The sequence below is a fragment of the Lithobates pipiens genome, unplaced genomic scaffold (genome assembly GCF_037356315.1).
Source record: "Lithobates pipiens isolate NorthernLeopardFrog02 unplaced genomic scaffold, aLitPip1_a1.2 Scaffold_8, whole genome shotgun sequence".
Classification (NCBI taxonomy): Eukaryota; Metazoa; Chordata; class Amphibia; order Anura; family Ranidae; genus Lithobates; species Lithobates pipiens.
In genome coordinates, this window is record NW_027507903.1 from 624,024,139 (window position 1) to 624,040,947 (window position 16,809).

The 16,809-nt window shown below is 40.1% G+C and overlaps 1 protein-coding gene and 1 long non-coding RNA gene across 2 annotated transcripts; both read left to right on the forward strand.

Annotated features, from left to right (window-relative positions):
- Positions 1 to 91: 91 nt before the first annotated feature.
- Positions 92 to 5,473, forward strand: LOC143961474 (uncharacterized). Its single transcript, XR_013270476.1, has 3 exons — positions 92 to 337; positions 1,394 to 1,594; positions 4,914 to 5,473. It is a non-coding gene; the product is annotated as an uncharacterized LOC143961474 (long non-coding RNA).
- A 5,660-nt stretch (positions 5,474 to 11,133) lies between these two features.
- On the forward strand, positions 11,134 to 12,739 carry LOC143961475 (olfactory receptor 5G26-like). Its single transcript, XM_077470770.1, has one exon. It carries the CDS (start codon positions 11,137 to 11,139, stop codon positions 12,070 to 12,072), a length of 936 nt encoding a protein of 311 aa, XP_077326896.1. The 5' UTR covers positions 11,134 to 11,136; the 3' UTR covers positions 12,073 to 12,739.
- Positions 12,740 to 16,809: the final 4,070 nt, after the last annotated feature.

Consider the following 16,809-nt stretch of genomic DNA (forward strand, 5'->3'; position numbering starts at 1 on the left):
AAGCCAGGAAGAGTTAAATAATTCATATTTTTACTGATCCACTGTTTTCTGGGGATTACTTATTATAGCAAGATTTTCTTCCATAGAGAATTCTCAATTGTATATATGAAGCTCCAATGAATATGGAAATTAGTGCATTAAACTCTCAGTCCATGAAAGTGTGAGGTTACCCACAAATAGTGTTACTCCGTCTATATTTCTATCTGTCTATCTTATTTTTTTTATCCCACTCTGTATTTTTTTCTGCCTTCCCATAGTAAATGCTATTATACACTGTGTAAATTCATTGAATGCAGCTTCATTATATGTAACAAGAAAAACTGAAAATATAATATTGGTAAGTTAAAAAAATATATATATCACATGTCATTACATTCAATGTCAAAATGTCAGTATTTTCTTTGCACGTGGTTGGCCATTCAAAGTGAACCCGGCTTTATTCTCATTCCCTGAGCTAAGTGAACATTAACCTTTGTTACCATTCTCTACCCTTTAGTAGGTCAATAATGATTTAAATTATCTATTATATTCTAAACCATAGCAAAATTACATTTAGGGGTCTAGCTATGAATGTTTTTTTTTTTTTTCATACATTCATACAATCCGACGGACAGTCCGTCATACTTTCGACTGAACGGACTTGACCACACACGGATGCACAAACAGTCCGTCGAAAGCTTGCGCGATGACGTGTACAGCACGTACGACAGGACTAGAAATAGTAAGTCCAATACACAGCAAAGCACCCTTCCGCCGTGTAAATCCTTTCTAGGCATGCGCCATTCTTAGTCCGTCGAACTAGCCTACTGACGAGCGGATTGTCCGCTGAAACCAAAGTACGACGGACAGAATTTCGAAAAATCCAAAATACTTAGTACGCCAGACTGCACGCTGAAAAAGTCCGCTGAAGCCCACACACGAGCGGACTGTCCGCTGAAATGTGTTTCGACGGACTAAGTACGCCATACAGTCCGCCTGTGTGTACACGGCATTACAGTAGATGAAAGTTATGTTAATCATGGATAAAATTATTTATAAATAATTATATATTTTTTTTCCCTATGAAAAAAACGGGGTTTACTAAAGACAAATAGATAGAGCAGCGGGAGCCAATGGCACCACAGCTGTGTCTCAGCCAATCAGGAGAGAGAGTCCCGGATGGCTGAGGGACTCATGGACATCTATCTCTAGAGTGGCCACTTGCGTTTTGTGGGAAATATAGACCCCTAGGTGGTTTATTCCAAGGTCAGCTGTACTTAGGATGAGCCTCCATGGATGGGAAGAAATAAATGACAGAAGGGGGGCTCTCATAGTTTGAAACCGTAATTTATTAAAATAATTCAAAGTAAAATATATAAGATGCACTCACATGATTTGGTACCTGTGCTTCCAGCTTCTTGATGACGGCCTTTCCTATTGGCTGAAACGCGTCAAAGCTTGATTGCGTCTTCGCAACACCAGATCCGCCCGAAAAGCGAGTACAGGGGACTGAGCCTCACCGTAACTAAGCAACATCCAACAAAGACTGGACGGATTACCCTTCATTAAGACACATGCTGATCGCACCAAGTGGCAGGCACCGGCACCAAATCATGTGAGTGCATCTTATATGTTTTACTTTATATTCTTTTAATAAATTATGGTTTTACACTATGGGAGGCCCCCTTCTGTCATTTTTTTCTTCCCATCTGTGGAGAATCATCCTAAGTACAGCTGACCTTGGAGTAAACCACCTAGGGGTCTATATTCCCCACAAAGCATAAGTGACCACTCTAGAGTTAGGTGGTCAACGTTTAGGGGTGAGTGTACATCCATGTGGGGCACTTCTGTCTGAACACTGAGCATCTGAGCACCAGGGCAGGACTTAGGGTGGTGGGGGCCCCTGGGCTTGAGTCACTTTTGGGCCCTACCTTCTATACATTACCATATTTATCGGCGTCTAACACGCACCCCAAGTTTAAGAGGGAATTTTAAGGAAAAAAACTTTTAGGAGGGAAGTTTAAGGAAAAAAACTTACATTTAAATGCCCATCAATGCAGCCTTATCAGTGTCCATCTGCAGCCTTGCCCATCCATCTGCACCCTTGTCCAGTGTCATTTGCAGCCTTGAAGTTTAAAAATGGCACCACCGAGATACAGATTCCTGTGTATCTTGGTGGCTCTCAGGTCCTCTCGGCGGCTCTCGGGTCCTCTCGCAGTCCCGAGCGGAGCCGAGTGTACTCGGCTTGGCTCACAGTCATGCCCAGTCCCTGTGTTATGTACATCATAGGGCAGGACTGGGAGTGACTGTGAGCGGAGCCGAGCCGAGCCAAGTACACTCGGCTATGTATCTTGGCGGGGCCCCCTATTGGGTGGGGCCCATGGGCTTGAGCCCAGTCAAGCCCAATGGTAAGTCCAGCCCTGCTGAGCACCTATTATTTATCTACGCACAAGCACTTTATTTCACAAGGCGGAACGTTTATAACAATTGTTATGTTTTATTCACCCATTTATGATTAATATGTTTGAACTTTTTATCAGCTAAGCGTGATGTCTAACCACTTCATTTCATGGTGACGCTAGTCAGCTCACATTTACACTGCTGCTGGCAATTTGCTTGTTTATTTGATCATTTTTTATTTTCTTTGACGTAAAGGTTTTTTTTTGTTTATACTCATGGACATTGCTGGACAGAAATGGGGCTCAGGTAAGTATTATGGGGGCTGCTGCAAACAGAAGGTTTTTTATCTTAATACATAGAATGCATTGAGATAAAAAAAAAAAAAAAAAATACTGACCTCCTTAATAAAAGAAGTGAAGATTCGCTTTGCAAAGAATACCAAATAATATGCAAAAAAAAAAAACCTTGCACCATACTATTTAATTTATTTATAAATGACCTGGAAGATGGGGTAAACAGTTCAATCTCAGTATTTGCAGACAACACTAAGCTAAGCAGGGCAATAACTTCTCCACAGGATATGGAAACCTTGAAGAAGACCTGAACAAATTAATGAGGTGGGCAACTACATGGCAAATGAGGTTTAACCACTTGCCGACTGTTGCACGCTGATATATGTCGGCACAATGGCAGCGGTGGGCAAATGGGCGTACCTGTACATCCTCTTTAATTTGCTTGGCTAGTGGGCATGCCCGCCGCATACAGCGTGACCATGCCCGTGGGTCCTGCAGATTTGATGTCGGCCGGTGTCCCACGATCGAGTAATGGAGAGGCAGAACGGGGAGATGTCTATATAAACAAGGCATTTTCTTGTTCTGCCTAGCAACATGACAGAGATATATTGCTCCCTGTCATTGGGAGCAGTGATCTATGTCATGTTCTAGTGAGACAATCCCCCCACAGTTAAAATCAATCCCTTGGACACAATTAACCACTTGATCACCCCCTAGTGTTTAACCCCTTCCCTGCCAGTGTCATTTACACAGTAATCAGTGCATTTTTATAGCACTGATCACTGTATAAATGACAATGATCCTAAAATAGTGTCAAAAGTGTCCGCCATAATGTCTCAGTGACGATAAAAATTGCAGATCACCGACATTACTAATAAAAAAACTTTTATAATAAAAATGCCATAAATCTATTGCCTATTTTGTAGACGCTATAACTCTTGCGCAAACCAATCAATATACGCTTATTGTGATATATTTTTTTTTTACCAAAAATATGTAGAAGAATACATATTGGCCTAAACTGAGGAAAAAAATAATTATATATTTTTGGGGGATATTTCTTATAGCAAAAAGTAAACAATACTGTTTTTTTTTTTTTTTTTCAAAATTGTCGCTCTTTTTTTTGTTTATAGCTCAAAAAATAAAAACCACAGAGGTGATCAAATGCCACCAAAAGAAAGCTCTATTTATGGAAAATAAAGGTGGTGTAACGTCGCACGGTTGTGCAATTGTCAGTTAAAGCGAAGCAGTGCCGAATCGCAAAAAGTGCTCTGGTCAGTAAGGGGGTAAAATCTTCTGGGACTGAAGAGCTTAATGAAGAAAAATGTAAAATAATGCATTTGGGTGGCAAAAATATGAATGCAATCTACTCACTGGGGGGGGGGGGGGGGGCCTCTGGGGGAATCTAGGAGGGAAAAGGAACTGGGGATACTAGTAGTTGGCTTTGCTTGCCGCAGATTGGCATTGCATGCCATTGCTGAGCCTGTCAACAGAATATTGGCATGCATTAAAAAGGGGATTAACTCCAGAAATAAAATGATAATTATCCCGCTCTACAAGACTCTGATCTGGCCACACCTGGATTACGTTGTCCAGTTCTCGGTACCATTCCTCAGTAAGGATGTGCTGGACCTGGAGAGAGTACAGAGAAGGGCAACAAATCGAATAAATGGGCTGGAGGACCTTAGTTATGAAGAAAGGTTACAAGCACTGAACTTGTACTCTCTGGAGAAGAGACGCTTGAGAGGGGGTATGATTTTAATGTACAAATACCGTACTGGTGACCCCACAATAGGGATAAAAAATTTCCATAAAAGGGAATTTAATAAGACACGTGGCCACTCATTAAAATGAGAGGAAAAGAGGTTTAACCTTTAACTACGTAGAGGGTTATTTACTGTAAGAGCAGTTAGGATGTGGAATTCTCTTCCACAGGCAGTGGTTTCAGCGGGGAGCATCGATAATTAAAAAAAAAAACTATTAGATAAGCACCCAAATGACCACAACATATAGGGTTATACAATGTAATACTGACATATAATCACACACATAGGTTGGACTTGATGGACGTGTGTCTTTTTTCTACCTCGCCTACTATGTAATGATGATTGGATGATGGAAGTCAGGAGCACTTTTCCACATTTACTAAACTCTGGAGAAACTGCAATTCCAAAGTGCACAATATATTTGTTTTAAGTAAATCAACCCCACTGTTTTCTTATCCTCTTTTGCCTCTTTCAGACTCTTCCTTCCCGGACACACTCTCTTGCGGTGATGCCTGGCTGTCATTTCCCCAGACTGACTTACTAGACAATGGTGGACCGTCCTCTGTGCGATGTGTATTTTCTTGCCCATTTGTAGTCCAAAACTGATAGGGTGATAGGGTGACAACACTGGAGCATAACTGGAAGACCGTTGTCACCCAATGAAAGAGCCTTCACAAGAGGATTACAAGGAAATGTTAATGAAAGCTGCAGATTTAAAAAATTAAAAACACGTTTTGAAATACCATAAACAGGTTGAAGCTTACCTGATCTTTTGGTAATAGGGTGTCACTAAACCATACACTGTCAAGTAACTGACATTGGAGTATAGAAATTACTGCTCTACCGGACAAAGGACGTGAATAGGTGCTAACACTACAGCATGACAAGTTGTGAAGGGATATATGTAAAAAGTGCAGCACTGGAAGAATGTATGCAAAACACAAACACAATAGTGTCAAAAAATAAGTGAGTAAACACTAATGTAAAAATGTGCAACTTTTAACATGAATGACTATACTCAATAAAGTGCATTGTTGGAAGGCAAAATGGTCTAATGTCATATTTCTGGAGTTTCTACATATCTGTTTCCTAATCCCAAAGATCAGCCATGCTGATACTTGCAGTTCCATGGCTCTAAAAGGTAAAGGTCTGAGTTTCTTACTGGTTGATAAAACCAAGCATTTGCTTTCCTGGGGCGGTCTGGAATGCCATTTCTCAGCTCCTGGCTCCGGACCGTCTGCTGTTATAATGCAAACTTGAAAGGGACCATAGCTCACAAGATGATTGATGAATGTCCTGCTACAGAAGATCAAAAGATCAAAGGCATTGAAGATTGACCTAGGATACAGAGACATTATACATGGACAATTCTGCCCCTAAAAGCCAATACAGCAGGATGGACAGTAATATAATCCCCATAAATACTGATTCATCAAAAGTATAGATGGGATGGCACTGGGGTTGGGTTTGTATGGTGTATGATCAAAGTATAAAAGACTGAACGAGTGAGAAAGCTATCTCTTTGCCTCTATCCTTATCGCTCTTGGCTTATGCCTGGGCCACATGGCTCTATCCACCATTTTTGAGCCACATGGCTCTCTCTTTGTCATCTGAGCCTAGCCAATGACACAAAACCTCGAGGAAAGCATTGTGATAAGTATCTTTGATATTCTGATATTATGTGTTCTGTTGGTATATGTTTGTAATATCTTTCCTTAGTATTTTATGTAAGCATTTTCCTATTTTCTTGGGAAATAAATAAGACTTTGTTTTATTACGCCGTGTTCTTGGTCTCATAGTTAACCTTGTAACATGAGATCAGAGTTTTAATAGACTAGCTAAGTAGTGGATTAGACAAGTTAATACATAGGTGCAATAGATAGGGGGAATCCGTAACCACCCTTAACCACTACAATACAGGGCACTTTCACCCCCTTCCTTCCCAGCCCAATTTTCAGCTTTCAGCGCTCTATTGCTTTCAGTGACAATTGCGCGGTCATGCTACACTGTACCCAAATGAAATTGTTATCATTTTGTTCGCACAAATAGAGCTTTATTTTGGTGTTATTTATTCACGACTCCGTTTTTTTTTTTTTGCGATATAAGCGCAAAAATAGCGGAAATTTGGAAAAAAAACAATATTTTCTTTTTTCTATTTGAAAAGAAATCCAATAAAATCAAATTTTGTCATAAATTTAAGCCAAAATGTATTCTGCTACATGTTTTTGGTAAAAAAAATTCCGTTAAGTGTATAATAATTGGTTTGTGTGATCACGGACATATGTACGCAAATGATCATGTACATATGTGTGCAGGTGATCACGTACATATGTGTGCAGATAATCGTTGGGACATGTGATTTTAGTGGGACATGTGTGGGGGACATGTTTTTATTATTAGGGACATGTGTTTTTATTATTTGGGGACATGTATGTTTTGGGGACATGTGTGTTTTGGGGACATATGTGGGGACTGTGTTTGTACTGTGTGGTGTGTTGTGTGTTTACACTACACTGATGATCAGTGAGTAAAAAGCTGTAAAAAGCAGCCCATACTCACTGATCATCAGCCGGCTGCAGCGTTCTGCTCTCCTCTCCTCAGCGGTGGCTTCCGTGTGAGGAGAGGAGAGCCGATTGCCTAGCAACCGGCTGTTTGTTTACATCACATGACGGCTGTGATTGGACACGGCCGTCATGTGATCAGGAGGGCCAATCACAGAGCCCTCCTGCCGATCTGAGATGTGCCATGTCCGGGTGACACGAGCACATCGGGATCGCACCGCTGCACGGGCGCGCGCGCTCGCGATCCCGCTACTCCTGAAGGACGTTCCTGAACGTCCTATCAGGAGTAGACGGCTCCCACCCGGCCGTATATATGCATTGGCCGGGTGGGAACTGGTTAAATAATAGTTATTTGCACCAATTACTTCATGCATACAAGCTATACATCAACATAATAAAGTGCATATGAGCTAAAGGATTAATTTCCTAAATGACAAAAATTACTTGAATAATCCAAAAAAGTGTATGATATAAAGGACAAGTCCACAAATAGCCATGTAGGAATAAGCTCACAACACACTAGCAAGTGTGAAGGAGTAAGGAAAAGTCAATGCAGATAAGGATGATAGTGGGCAACCATCTGTAGAAGAGACACCCGGGACTGTGCATCTACCACCTAAGGAAAGGGGTAGGTACTTCTTACAGGAAGATGTGGACACACACACCAGTGACGGTGAGTCGAACTGGCATGGGATGGAAACAGGATCAGGAACCATGGTCTCCAGAAATCCAAGTGACACCTACAAATCTCTCATCCATCAACCGATTGGAAATAGACTCATAAAAAAGAAGGAGAAGGCTTCCACATGGTGTAGGTCAAAAAATGTATGCAGGTTTATTTAAAAAGTAATAACATCTGAACAATGTGTACAATAAAAGCAATGTGATCACAAATTAATATGGAAAAACGCAATGTGCAGAGCTGACAAACAATAACCCAACACATTTCTTCCTAAGCTAACCCCAGTTTAACTCTCCGCAGCCGGCGTGTGTGTCCACATCCTCTGGTAAGAAGTACCTACCCCTTTCCTTGGGTGGTGCATGCACAGTCCTGAGTGTCTCTTCTACAAAGGGTTGCCCACTATCATCCTTATCTGCACTGACTTTTCCTTACTCCTTCACACTTGATAGAGTGTTGTGAGCTTATTCCTACACGGATATTTGTGGACTTGTGGACTTGTCCTTTATATCATACACTTTTTTGGATTACCCAAGTCATTTTTGTCATTTAGGGAATAGATCCTTTAGTACATATGCACTTTATTATGTTGATGTATAACTTGTATGCACTTTATTGAGTATATTCATTCATGTTAATAGTTGCACTGTCATGGTTATGCAATAGAGTTTGTCTGCTTACCTGTTTCCATGTGTTCATCTCTAGAGACCAGCCGACCCTCACCTGACTGCTTTTGTAATCCATCCTCTGGCATGACTCCACCCTAGCTCCTATCAGAGAACTCTATATTAACCTGTGCACTGCAGGCTAACCCTGCTGATCAACCATTGTGTATTCCTTTGTGTGTTTAGCTTCCTGTTACCTGCCGTGTGCTCTTCTGTTGTTCCGTTACCGACTTTGGCGTGTCCTTGACTATCCCTGTTTGTCTGTGATCCTGACCTATTGGCGTGTCCCTGACTATTTCTGTCTGCTTGTGGCCCCGACCTTGGCTTTATCTCTCACTATCCCTATCCTCCTGTTGCCTACCGTGGGTGCGAGCTGGGGGACCCTGGGGGTCGCGACCTGGAGCCAGTTGCAGCCAAGTCCATCCTCACCACTAGAGGCTCTGATGAACATCTGCTGGCTCTTAGACTCTGCGCCCCAGTGAATCTTATGCTCTAACCATGGTGGGATCTGTCTCCGTCCGCAGCAGTCAGCCTTAGGGTAAACAACCTTGCGGTGCACTCCTGATCCCTACAGTGTACATCTGTCACCTCGCCTCAAGGTGACCTGACATGCACATTTTGACTCTATTGTGTTTGTATTGGGGTGGGGGGAGGGGATGGGGGAAAGGGAGGGAGAAATAGATATGAAGGGGGGGTGGGGGGAAAGGGGGGCTATTTGTAAATTTCAAAACATATTTTCCCTGTGCTCTTATTTTTCCAGTGCTTTTAAAATAAATTCTAAAAATTAATCAAATATTAGGGGGTGGATCTATGGGGGATTTAATATTACAACTACCCTCCCATTCCACCCTATTACCATGTTTAATAACTATAAAAAGTCACATTTAAGCAACTATCTTCCCTATTTCTCTAGGGGCAGGGAGAGGGGAAGGAAAGGGGGGGCAGGAAAGAAGAGGAGGGGGAAGGATGGGAAGGGATTGGGAGGGGAGGGGGAGGGAAGGGAGAAAGAAGAGGGGGCAGGAAAGAGGAGGGGGAGAGGAAGGGAAGGGGATGGGGGAGAGGGGGAGGGGGTGGATCCCTCATATGGTTACAGTATACTTCTGTTTGTTTAAACTTCAGCCATCCTCTCCTTATTCTATCAATTTTTTATCTACAATCATTTTGTGAAGCTATCAATTCTTCCATTAGTCTAATTTTATCCACCTCTCTAAACCTATCCTTTATTAGCAGGTTTCTTTTAAATTTCCATTGTCTTGGTATTAGAGCTTTCACTGTATTTTATAAGTATGGTACAACTGCCAGGGGTCCTGCACAATCTCCACCCCACTGATCCTTTTAATCATCTTCAATATAACTTTCCAGAAAAGTTATTTTTGAGAACACTGCCACCAATATGAGCATGAGCACCCTCCAACCTACACTCCCTCCAGCATAACGGTGCTATCTCTGGATCCATTTTATGAAGTTTTATACCATTTTGTTAATAATTTATAGTTTATTTTTTTTATTCTCGCATCTATTGATGTGGAATATACGTAATCTATGATTTTATGTTTCATTTGCTCTGGTATAGTATGATTTAATTCCAATTCCCAACTTTCTAGAAAGTGTAGTGGCCCCAGACCCAGGGAGGAGATCAGCATCCCATATAAATTAGATATTCCCTGGGCCTTTATCCCCCTTGATCCAAAAAACGTTCCCATGGAGTTAGCTCCTTAATAGAGCATAGAGGTTTTGGGAGAGTGCCTACAAAGTGCTGGAGTTGCCTATATCTCCAAAAATCCCATAATGATTCTCAATATCTCTCATGTAGTTCACTTATTGAACAAAGAGCATTTCCATTCATAACATCCTTTTGTTTCAAACTGTCCGAAGAGGTCCACCTCAGGTATAGTTTATTCTCCCTCCCTGGTGGGAAGTAGCTCGTGCCCAAAAGGGGCATCAATGGGCTATTATATTGCCATTGCCTAGATTTAAATAGGCTATCCCAGGCTCTTAAGGTTTCTTTTGTTATTTGGGCCACTTCGTCAGGGAGGTCCCTTTACTGCCTTGGTACCCATACTGTTTGACTCAAAGGTCTTCCACATACATTTTCTTCTAGTGAGACCCATTTTTTCTGGAAGGCAACATGAACCCAATCAATCGTCCTTTGTAACACTGTTGCCTCATGGTACCTCTCAAAATCCTGGTGATATAATCCCCCCTTAGACCGAGGTCTTATCAAGGACCTAAAGTAAATATGGGCCTTCCTATCCTTCCATATAAATTTTCCAACCAGCATCCCGAGAGTTCTAAAATAGGCCCTTGGGATGTTAATCAGTAGAGTCTGAAATACATCCAAAGCCCTTGGCAGTATCACCATCTTGATCACGTTTATCCTACCAAATTTATTTTTTGGGTATCCCCTCAGATCTTGCTTGATTTTATTTAATAAAGGTAAATAATTGTCCTGATATAGATCTGCTTCTACCGTGGGCAGGATAATGAATGAATGAATGAATGAAATACTTGTATAGTGCACAATGCGAACTGAATCGCCTCTAGTACCGAAGTACTTTAAGCCCCTATACTTCCAGGCAAAGGGGACCTGAAATTTAAGAAGCCTACTAACTATCATAGGAATAGAAACATTTAATACCGTCTTCTCTTTATTAATCTTTATATTAGAGATTTCTCCATACCTTTCAAACTCTGACATTACAATTGGGAGGGGTTGTCCTGGGTTAGACACGTACAGCATCACAGAAATAATGCAATTCTATTATAATTTTTATTTTTTTTGTAGTGTAAACTATGAACCGGACACACATAAATGAAATATTTCTCCTTGGCTTTGAACACATTCATGGTTTCAAGCATGTCATTTTCTTTTGGTTCCTCCTAATTTACATAGTGACTATAACTGGAAATGTGGTCATTATTCTGTTGGTGTTGACCAGTAATCATCTTCGATCTCCTATGTTCTTCTTTCTTGGTCACTTGTCATTTTCAGATGTGTTGCTGACTTCAAATATTGTTCCTAGCATGCTCCATATAATATTATCAGAGGGCAGTATTGTACTTCTTGGAAGCTGTATTGCCCAATTTTACTTGTATGGTTCTGTGGTAATCACGGAGTGTCTTCTCCTCTCAGCCATGTCCTATGACCGCTACCTTGCCATATGTAAGCCATTGCATTACACAATGATTATGAATATTAATCTCTGTTTTTACCTGGTTGTAGCTTGCTGGTCACTAGGATTTGTTATAACACTTGTCACAGTTTTCTTATTGCAAACATTGTGGTTCTGTGGCCCCAATGTAATTGATCACTTTTTCTGTGATTTTGGCCCCCTACTGGAACTATCTTGTTCAGACGTTTCCATTATTACATTTTATGTGTTCTTTTTTTCTATTCTTTTGACATTTATACCATTTGTGTTTATCACTGTTACCTATGTGTATATTTTTCTGACCATTTTAAACATAACCTCAGCCACCGGCAGGCAGAAGACTTTCTCCACCTGTAGCTCTCATCTGTCCATTGTATGTACCTACTTTGGGGCACTGTTTGTCATGTATGTGGTTCCCTCAAGAGGACACTCTTTGAACATGAACAAGGTGGTATCTCTGATGTACACTGTGGTCACGCCATTGTTGAACCCCGTCATATACAGCTTGAGGAACCAAGTAATTAAATCAGTCATATGGAAATACCTATCTGTGTACAAGAAAAGATGTACATACTGACATTGTAAAAATGCTTTTCTCCTTTTGAAAGAATGCAAGCTGATTTATTGTTGCCCGCATATGTTAAATCAATGTTGTTCATCCTGGCAAATATAGCCATATTTAACCAGGACCTTAGATCTAGACCTTAGATTCTTTATTATGTATGCCCTGTAGCTTCAGGATTATCCCTGTGGTTAACTATGATGCAATGGGATTGATTACTAGACATGTGCAATTCGTTCCATTCCAAATGAATTTTTTAACACATTTTTCGACAAATTCGGTAATTCAAAAATATATGAATTAACGAAAACCCGTTTAACACATTTTTCCGAATATTCATAAATTGGAATATTCTAATATAAGAAAATTCATAAATTTGCAAATTCGGGACTCCGAAATTCGAAAATCTGAAATAACTAACTAATAATAACTTAACTACTACTAACTATTAAATTATAGGTTATTGGAATTTCCTTTCAAATTGTATGTGGGATGAACGAGATGCAATCTATGGAGAAAATGATTATATTCATGGAGAATTTAAATAAACAAACTAAAAAAATATGGCAACATTGGGAAGAGTTACGGATCTCAGCAACCCTTAAACAATATTTATGAATATGTATGTGCACAGATGCTTTTTTGAATATATGACTGTTTGAAGCATAGCACTGGCTATAGTGGAGAGATTTACAGCCAGCAGCATTTTTTGTTTTATATGTAAGTGCACTGATTTTAAAATGAATTTACACTATGAGGAGTCTCCCTGTTTTTTACTTATTTTAACTCTGAGGATTCATCTATCCCATCTGATATGGTGAATTGTATAATCTCGCCACCATAAGGGGAACACAGTGAGGCTGGTGGGGGAACATTTCCGGATTTACCTCTGAGGATCAGAGATCCCAATAAGCGCTGAATAATCTTCCTGAGTCAGGAAGATTGCTGGTGATCTGGTAAGCCCCCATCTGATTTATGGTGAAGGGGTCACAACGTTGAATGTCTGAGCACTGCGACATCAGGATCGATCTATCCAGTGTGAGACACTGGCATGCATGAATTGTTTGCGCAGGAGCACTTTAGTGACCAATTTATGAACTTTTCACTTTATGAATATAATATATTTTGCGCTTTTGCATAAGGACATTTTTGGATTGAATAATGTTTTGATTGGATTTTCTGTTCACTTCAAAGGTTTTATGATGTTTTGCACATGGTAATTTTATTTAGCGCTGTATTTACTTTTGATAACACATTAGCGTGGATTTTTTTTCTTTATAATATATATGAATATGACCATATCCTTTTTCCCTTACCCCCTTTTTTTCTTAAGATGTCCGGGTGTTGTTTTTTTTTTTTTTTTTTAGATGAGTTCAGTAGATATAAAATAGGTGCAGCGCTAAGAAATGTCCATAGATTCTTTCTGATTACCAAAAGAAAATGTTAGTAATAAGGTCAATAGGGTATAGCAGAGAATGGTATGGGAGAAAATCACCACCACTGGCACCCAGACACACTGTCTCTTACCCTCCTCTTTGGACCCTTATTACAGGGGTCGAATAAGCATTCCATGGAAGAGGGAAACCTCAAACTACCATAGACCACCTGACACCAGCAAATGTAGCAGACTGGAAGCAGGATATATAACACTCTCCACACTCGATTTCCGTTCTTATAACATTGAATCCTTGCATATGAATTGGCCCATGAAATAGAAGTAAATGCTATATTGCACTCACATGTTCAAGATGAAAAACATGCACTGTATAGTAGCTTAAAACCACCAGCAAAATGGCCACTGTGTCCTGGCATACACTCTCGTCACATCCCATCGCAAGCTCCTCCCTACGTGTTTCATCATACGTTTGACATTGTCAGGGGCATGGCTTGGCATTCATAGAGGTGCATTATGTAGGCGGGCCACTGCAATCAGGGTGGAAATTGAATATGTTTCACACAGCATAGACGGCAAGCGGAAGCAAAACCACTTAACCCAACCCTGGCAGGCACATCACTTCAGCCTCAATACTTAAAGTAATAGAATGTGTCGGTATAGGAATGTTCTATATATTATCTGTACATATGTATTTGTTTAAACTGTTTTAAAAATTAATAAAAAAAAGAGATTGAAAACAAATTTGGCTAGTTAGTGAATGTAACAAATATGAATTTATCCGAAGTTATGAATTATCTGAAATAACGAATGCCATATCTAAACAAATGGAACGTAACAAATTAATAATAATAACAATAATAATACAATTATTATATATATATATACAGTATTTGTTTCGTTCCATTTGTTTAGATGTGGCATGCATTCTTTTTTGAATAAATTTGTATGCCTTGCGTTCACTAAGAGCCAGATTTGAAAGGAAATTCCAATACCTATAATTTAATAGTTAGTTATTGTTAGTTAGTTAGTTAGAGATATAGGGGTCAGAAGCTTGGTCCCTAATCAGGCCTCCTTAGAGAACAGGGGCATTTGGACTATCTCGGTACAAGATAAGCTGAGTTAAATTCAAATGTGTAAACAAGTATGTAAAAGATTTTATATAAAGGTTTATTAATACAAAAGTAATAAAACATAACAAATACTCAAATACAGAATAAAAGCATGGTAACCATCCATGTGTATCACCAAAACAGTGGTCCCCAAACAAGGGAAGATCACAGTGAGATAGTTGATCACGGATATATCTCAACTAGTTTCGCAGTCAAAGCTCTAAGTTTCTGGATGATGGTACAATTTTCCATATATTTTTTACTACCATTACTGTTGTAGAGGCTACTTCTAGTTTTCTAGTTAGTTATTCTTTCGTATTTTCAGGTTTTATTTACGAATTGTGATCATAATTAATGATCCGAAAAACTAAAAAAAAAAACGAATAAAGCGAAAACGAAGAAAAAGTTTGGCAGTGCACATGTCTATTGATTACTAAAGGTAAATCAATCCAATTGTAAAGGTAAAGGTATATAGACACTTCTCTGTTCAAGGGAAGTTGAACTTTGCAGCACATTTTCCCCAACACAGGAAAGAACGGAAGGTTAACTTTTATATAGACGGTTCTCTTTTCAAAAGAAGTTACACTTTGCAAGCACATATGCCCCAAAGTTTAGTGAACGAGGTGATGCTCTGTTAACCACTTAAGCCCCGGACCATTTGGCTGGCCAAAGACCAGAGCACTTTTTGCGATTCACCACTGCATCACTTTAACTGACAATTGCACGGTCATGCGGCATGGCTTCCAAACAAAATTGACGTCCTTTTTTCCCCACAAATAGAGCTTTCTTTTGGCAGTATTTGATCACCTCTTCGGTTTTTATTTTTTGCGCTATAAACAAAAAACAGTGACAACTTTGAAAAAAAACTAATTATTTTTTACTTTTTCCTATAAGAAAAATCCCTAAAAGCTATATATTTTTTTTTTTTTAACATGTATTCTTCTACATATTTTTTGTAAAAAAATCACAATAAGCGTGCGCGCACAGCGGGAATTCCGACTGATTCTGCCAACGTATATATACAGGAGGCGGTGGGCAAGCGGTTAACATCCATCATTCAATCACGCATAGGAAATTTTTTTATTTTATTTCTTAGCACTTCATTGGGTATTCTTTGCAGCTCTGGGGAAAATTCACTTGCAAACTGAACACCCTATTTGACTTTAGTAAGTCAACACCAATTTGTGGTTACTTACAAGAGCTGATTGTCAGAATCAAAATGTGTTAAAAGACACTAGCAGAGCCATTGTTGGCATGCAAAGAATGACTTAGGCCCCTTTTCATACAAGAGGTTTAATCAGGTCCGGCTATCTGTTTTTTTTAAGCTGGTCCCAAATCAGACCCTCCATTCTCCTCTTTCAAGCATCGGATGTAAATTCTCTTGTGTTTGTTAACACCCAGCTACCTCGGGGTCCGATCTGATCTATAAAAAAAACAACGGAAGGGGGTCTGTTCCCCTCTGGCTGTCTGGAACGGCCTGGAATGGTCCGTTTACATCATGCTGCCCATTGAGCAGAGCAGGATGTATCTTCTCTGCATAAAGGGGTCGGGCACGGACCTGTCATCTGCCCACTCGACTCAGCTCAGCAGGGGATCAGCAGACAGATCCCTTGCTGAACAAAAATTGATCCTGCCCATGTGAAAGGGTCCTTAGAGACTGGACTAGGTAGCACCAGTAATGGGTCTGATTGGATAAAGGTGAGTGATTACCATGAAGGAGAGAGACATTAGTTAGGCAGAACACCTGGGTAAGCCAATACGGCTGAAGCAGCTGATATTGGAGGCCCGCTAAGATAACAATCAGGTCAATTCTTACTAGCATTCCTATTATTATTATTTCAATTATACAGGATTTATATATGTAGCGCTGGCATTTTTGCCTATTAATGTAATGCAATGTAATTCTATGGACAATGTTATAGCTTAGTATTTGGTGCCATTTAGTGGCCAAAACTGGAAATGGACTTCAATTCTTTTTCTTTTATAGCACTAGAATTATAACAGAAGGTTACTGTTCTGTTTACATTTTACTGTGACCTATCTACCTAGAATGCCAAGTGACCTACCCATGATCACCCTGTACTGAAATTCATGCTGGGTAGGCTATAAAAGAGCCTGCATGGCCATTTTCTTTCTCTTTTGGACACATGGCCTGCCTGCAAGGACCTGTGAGGAGGTCTCCAGAGAACTGCAGCCTGCAGAGCAGCAATCTAAAGCCAGAGGAGGACTACACACCACAGCGTGCTG

Coding starts and splice junctions, on each gene's coding strand:
- LOC143961475 (XM_077470770.1), top strand. CDS start 11,137: ATGAACCGGACACACATAAATGAAATATTTCTCCTTGGCTTTGAACAC.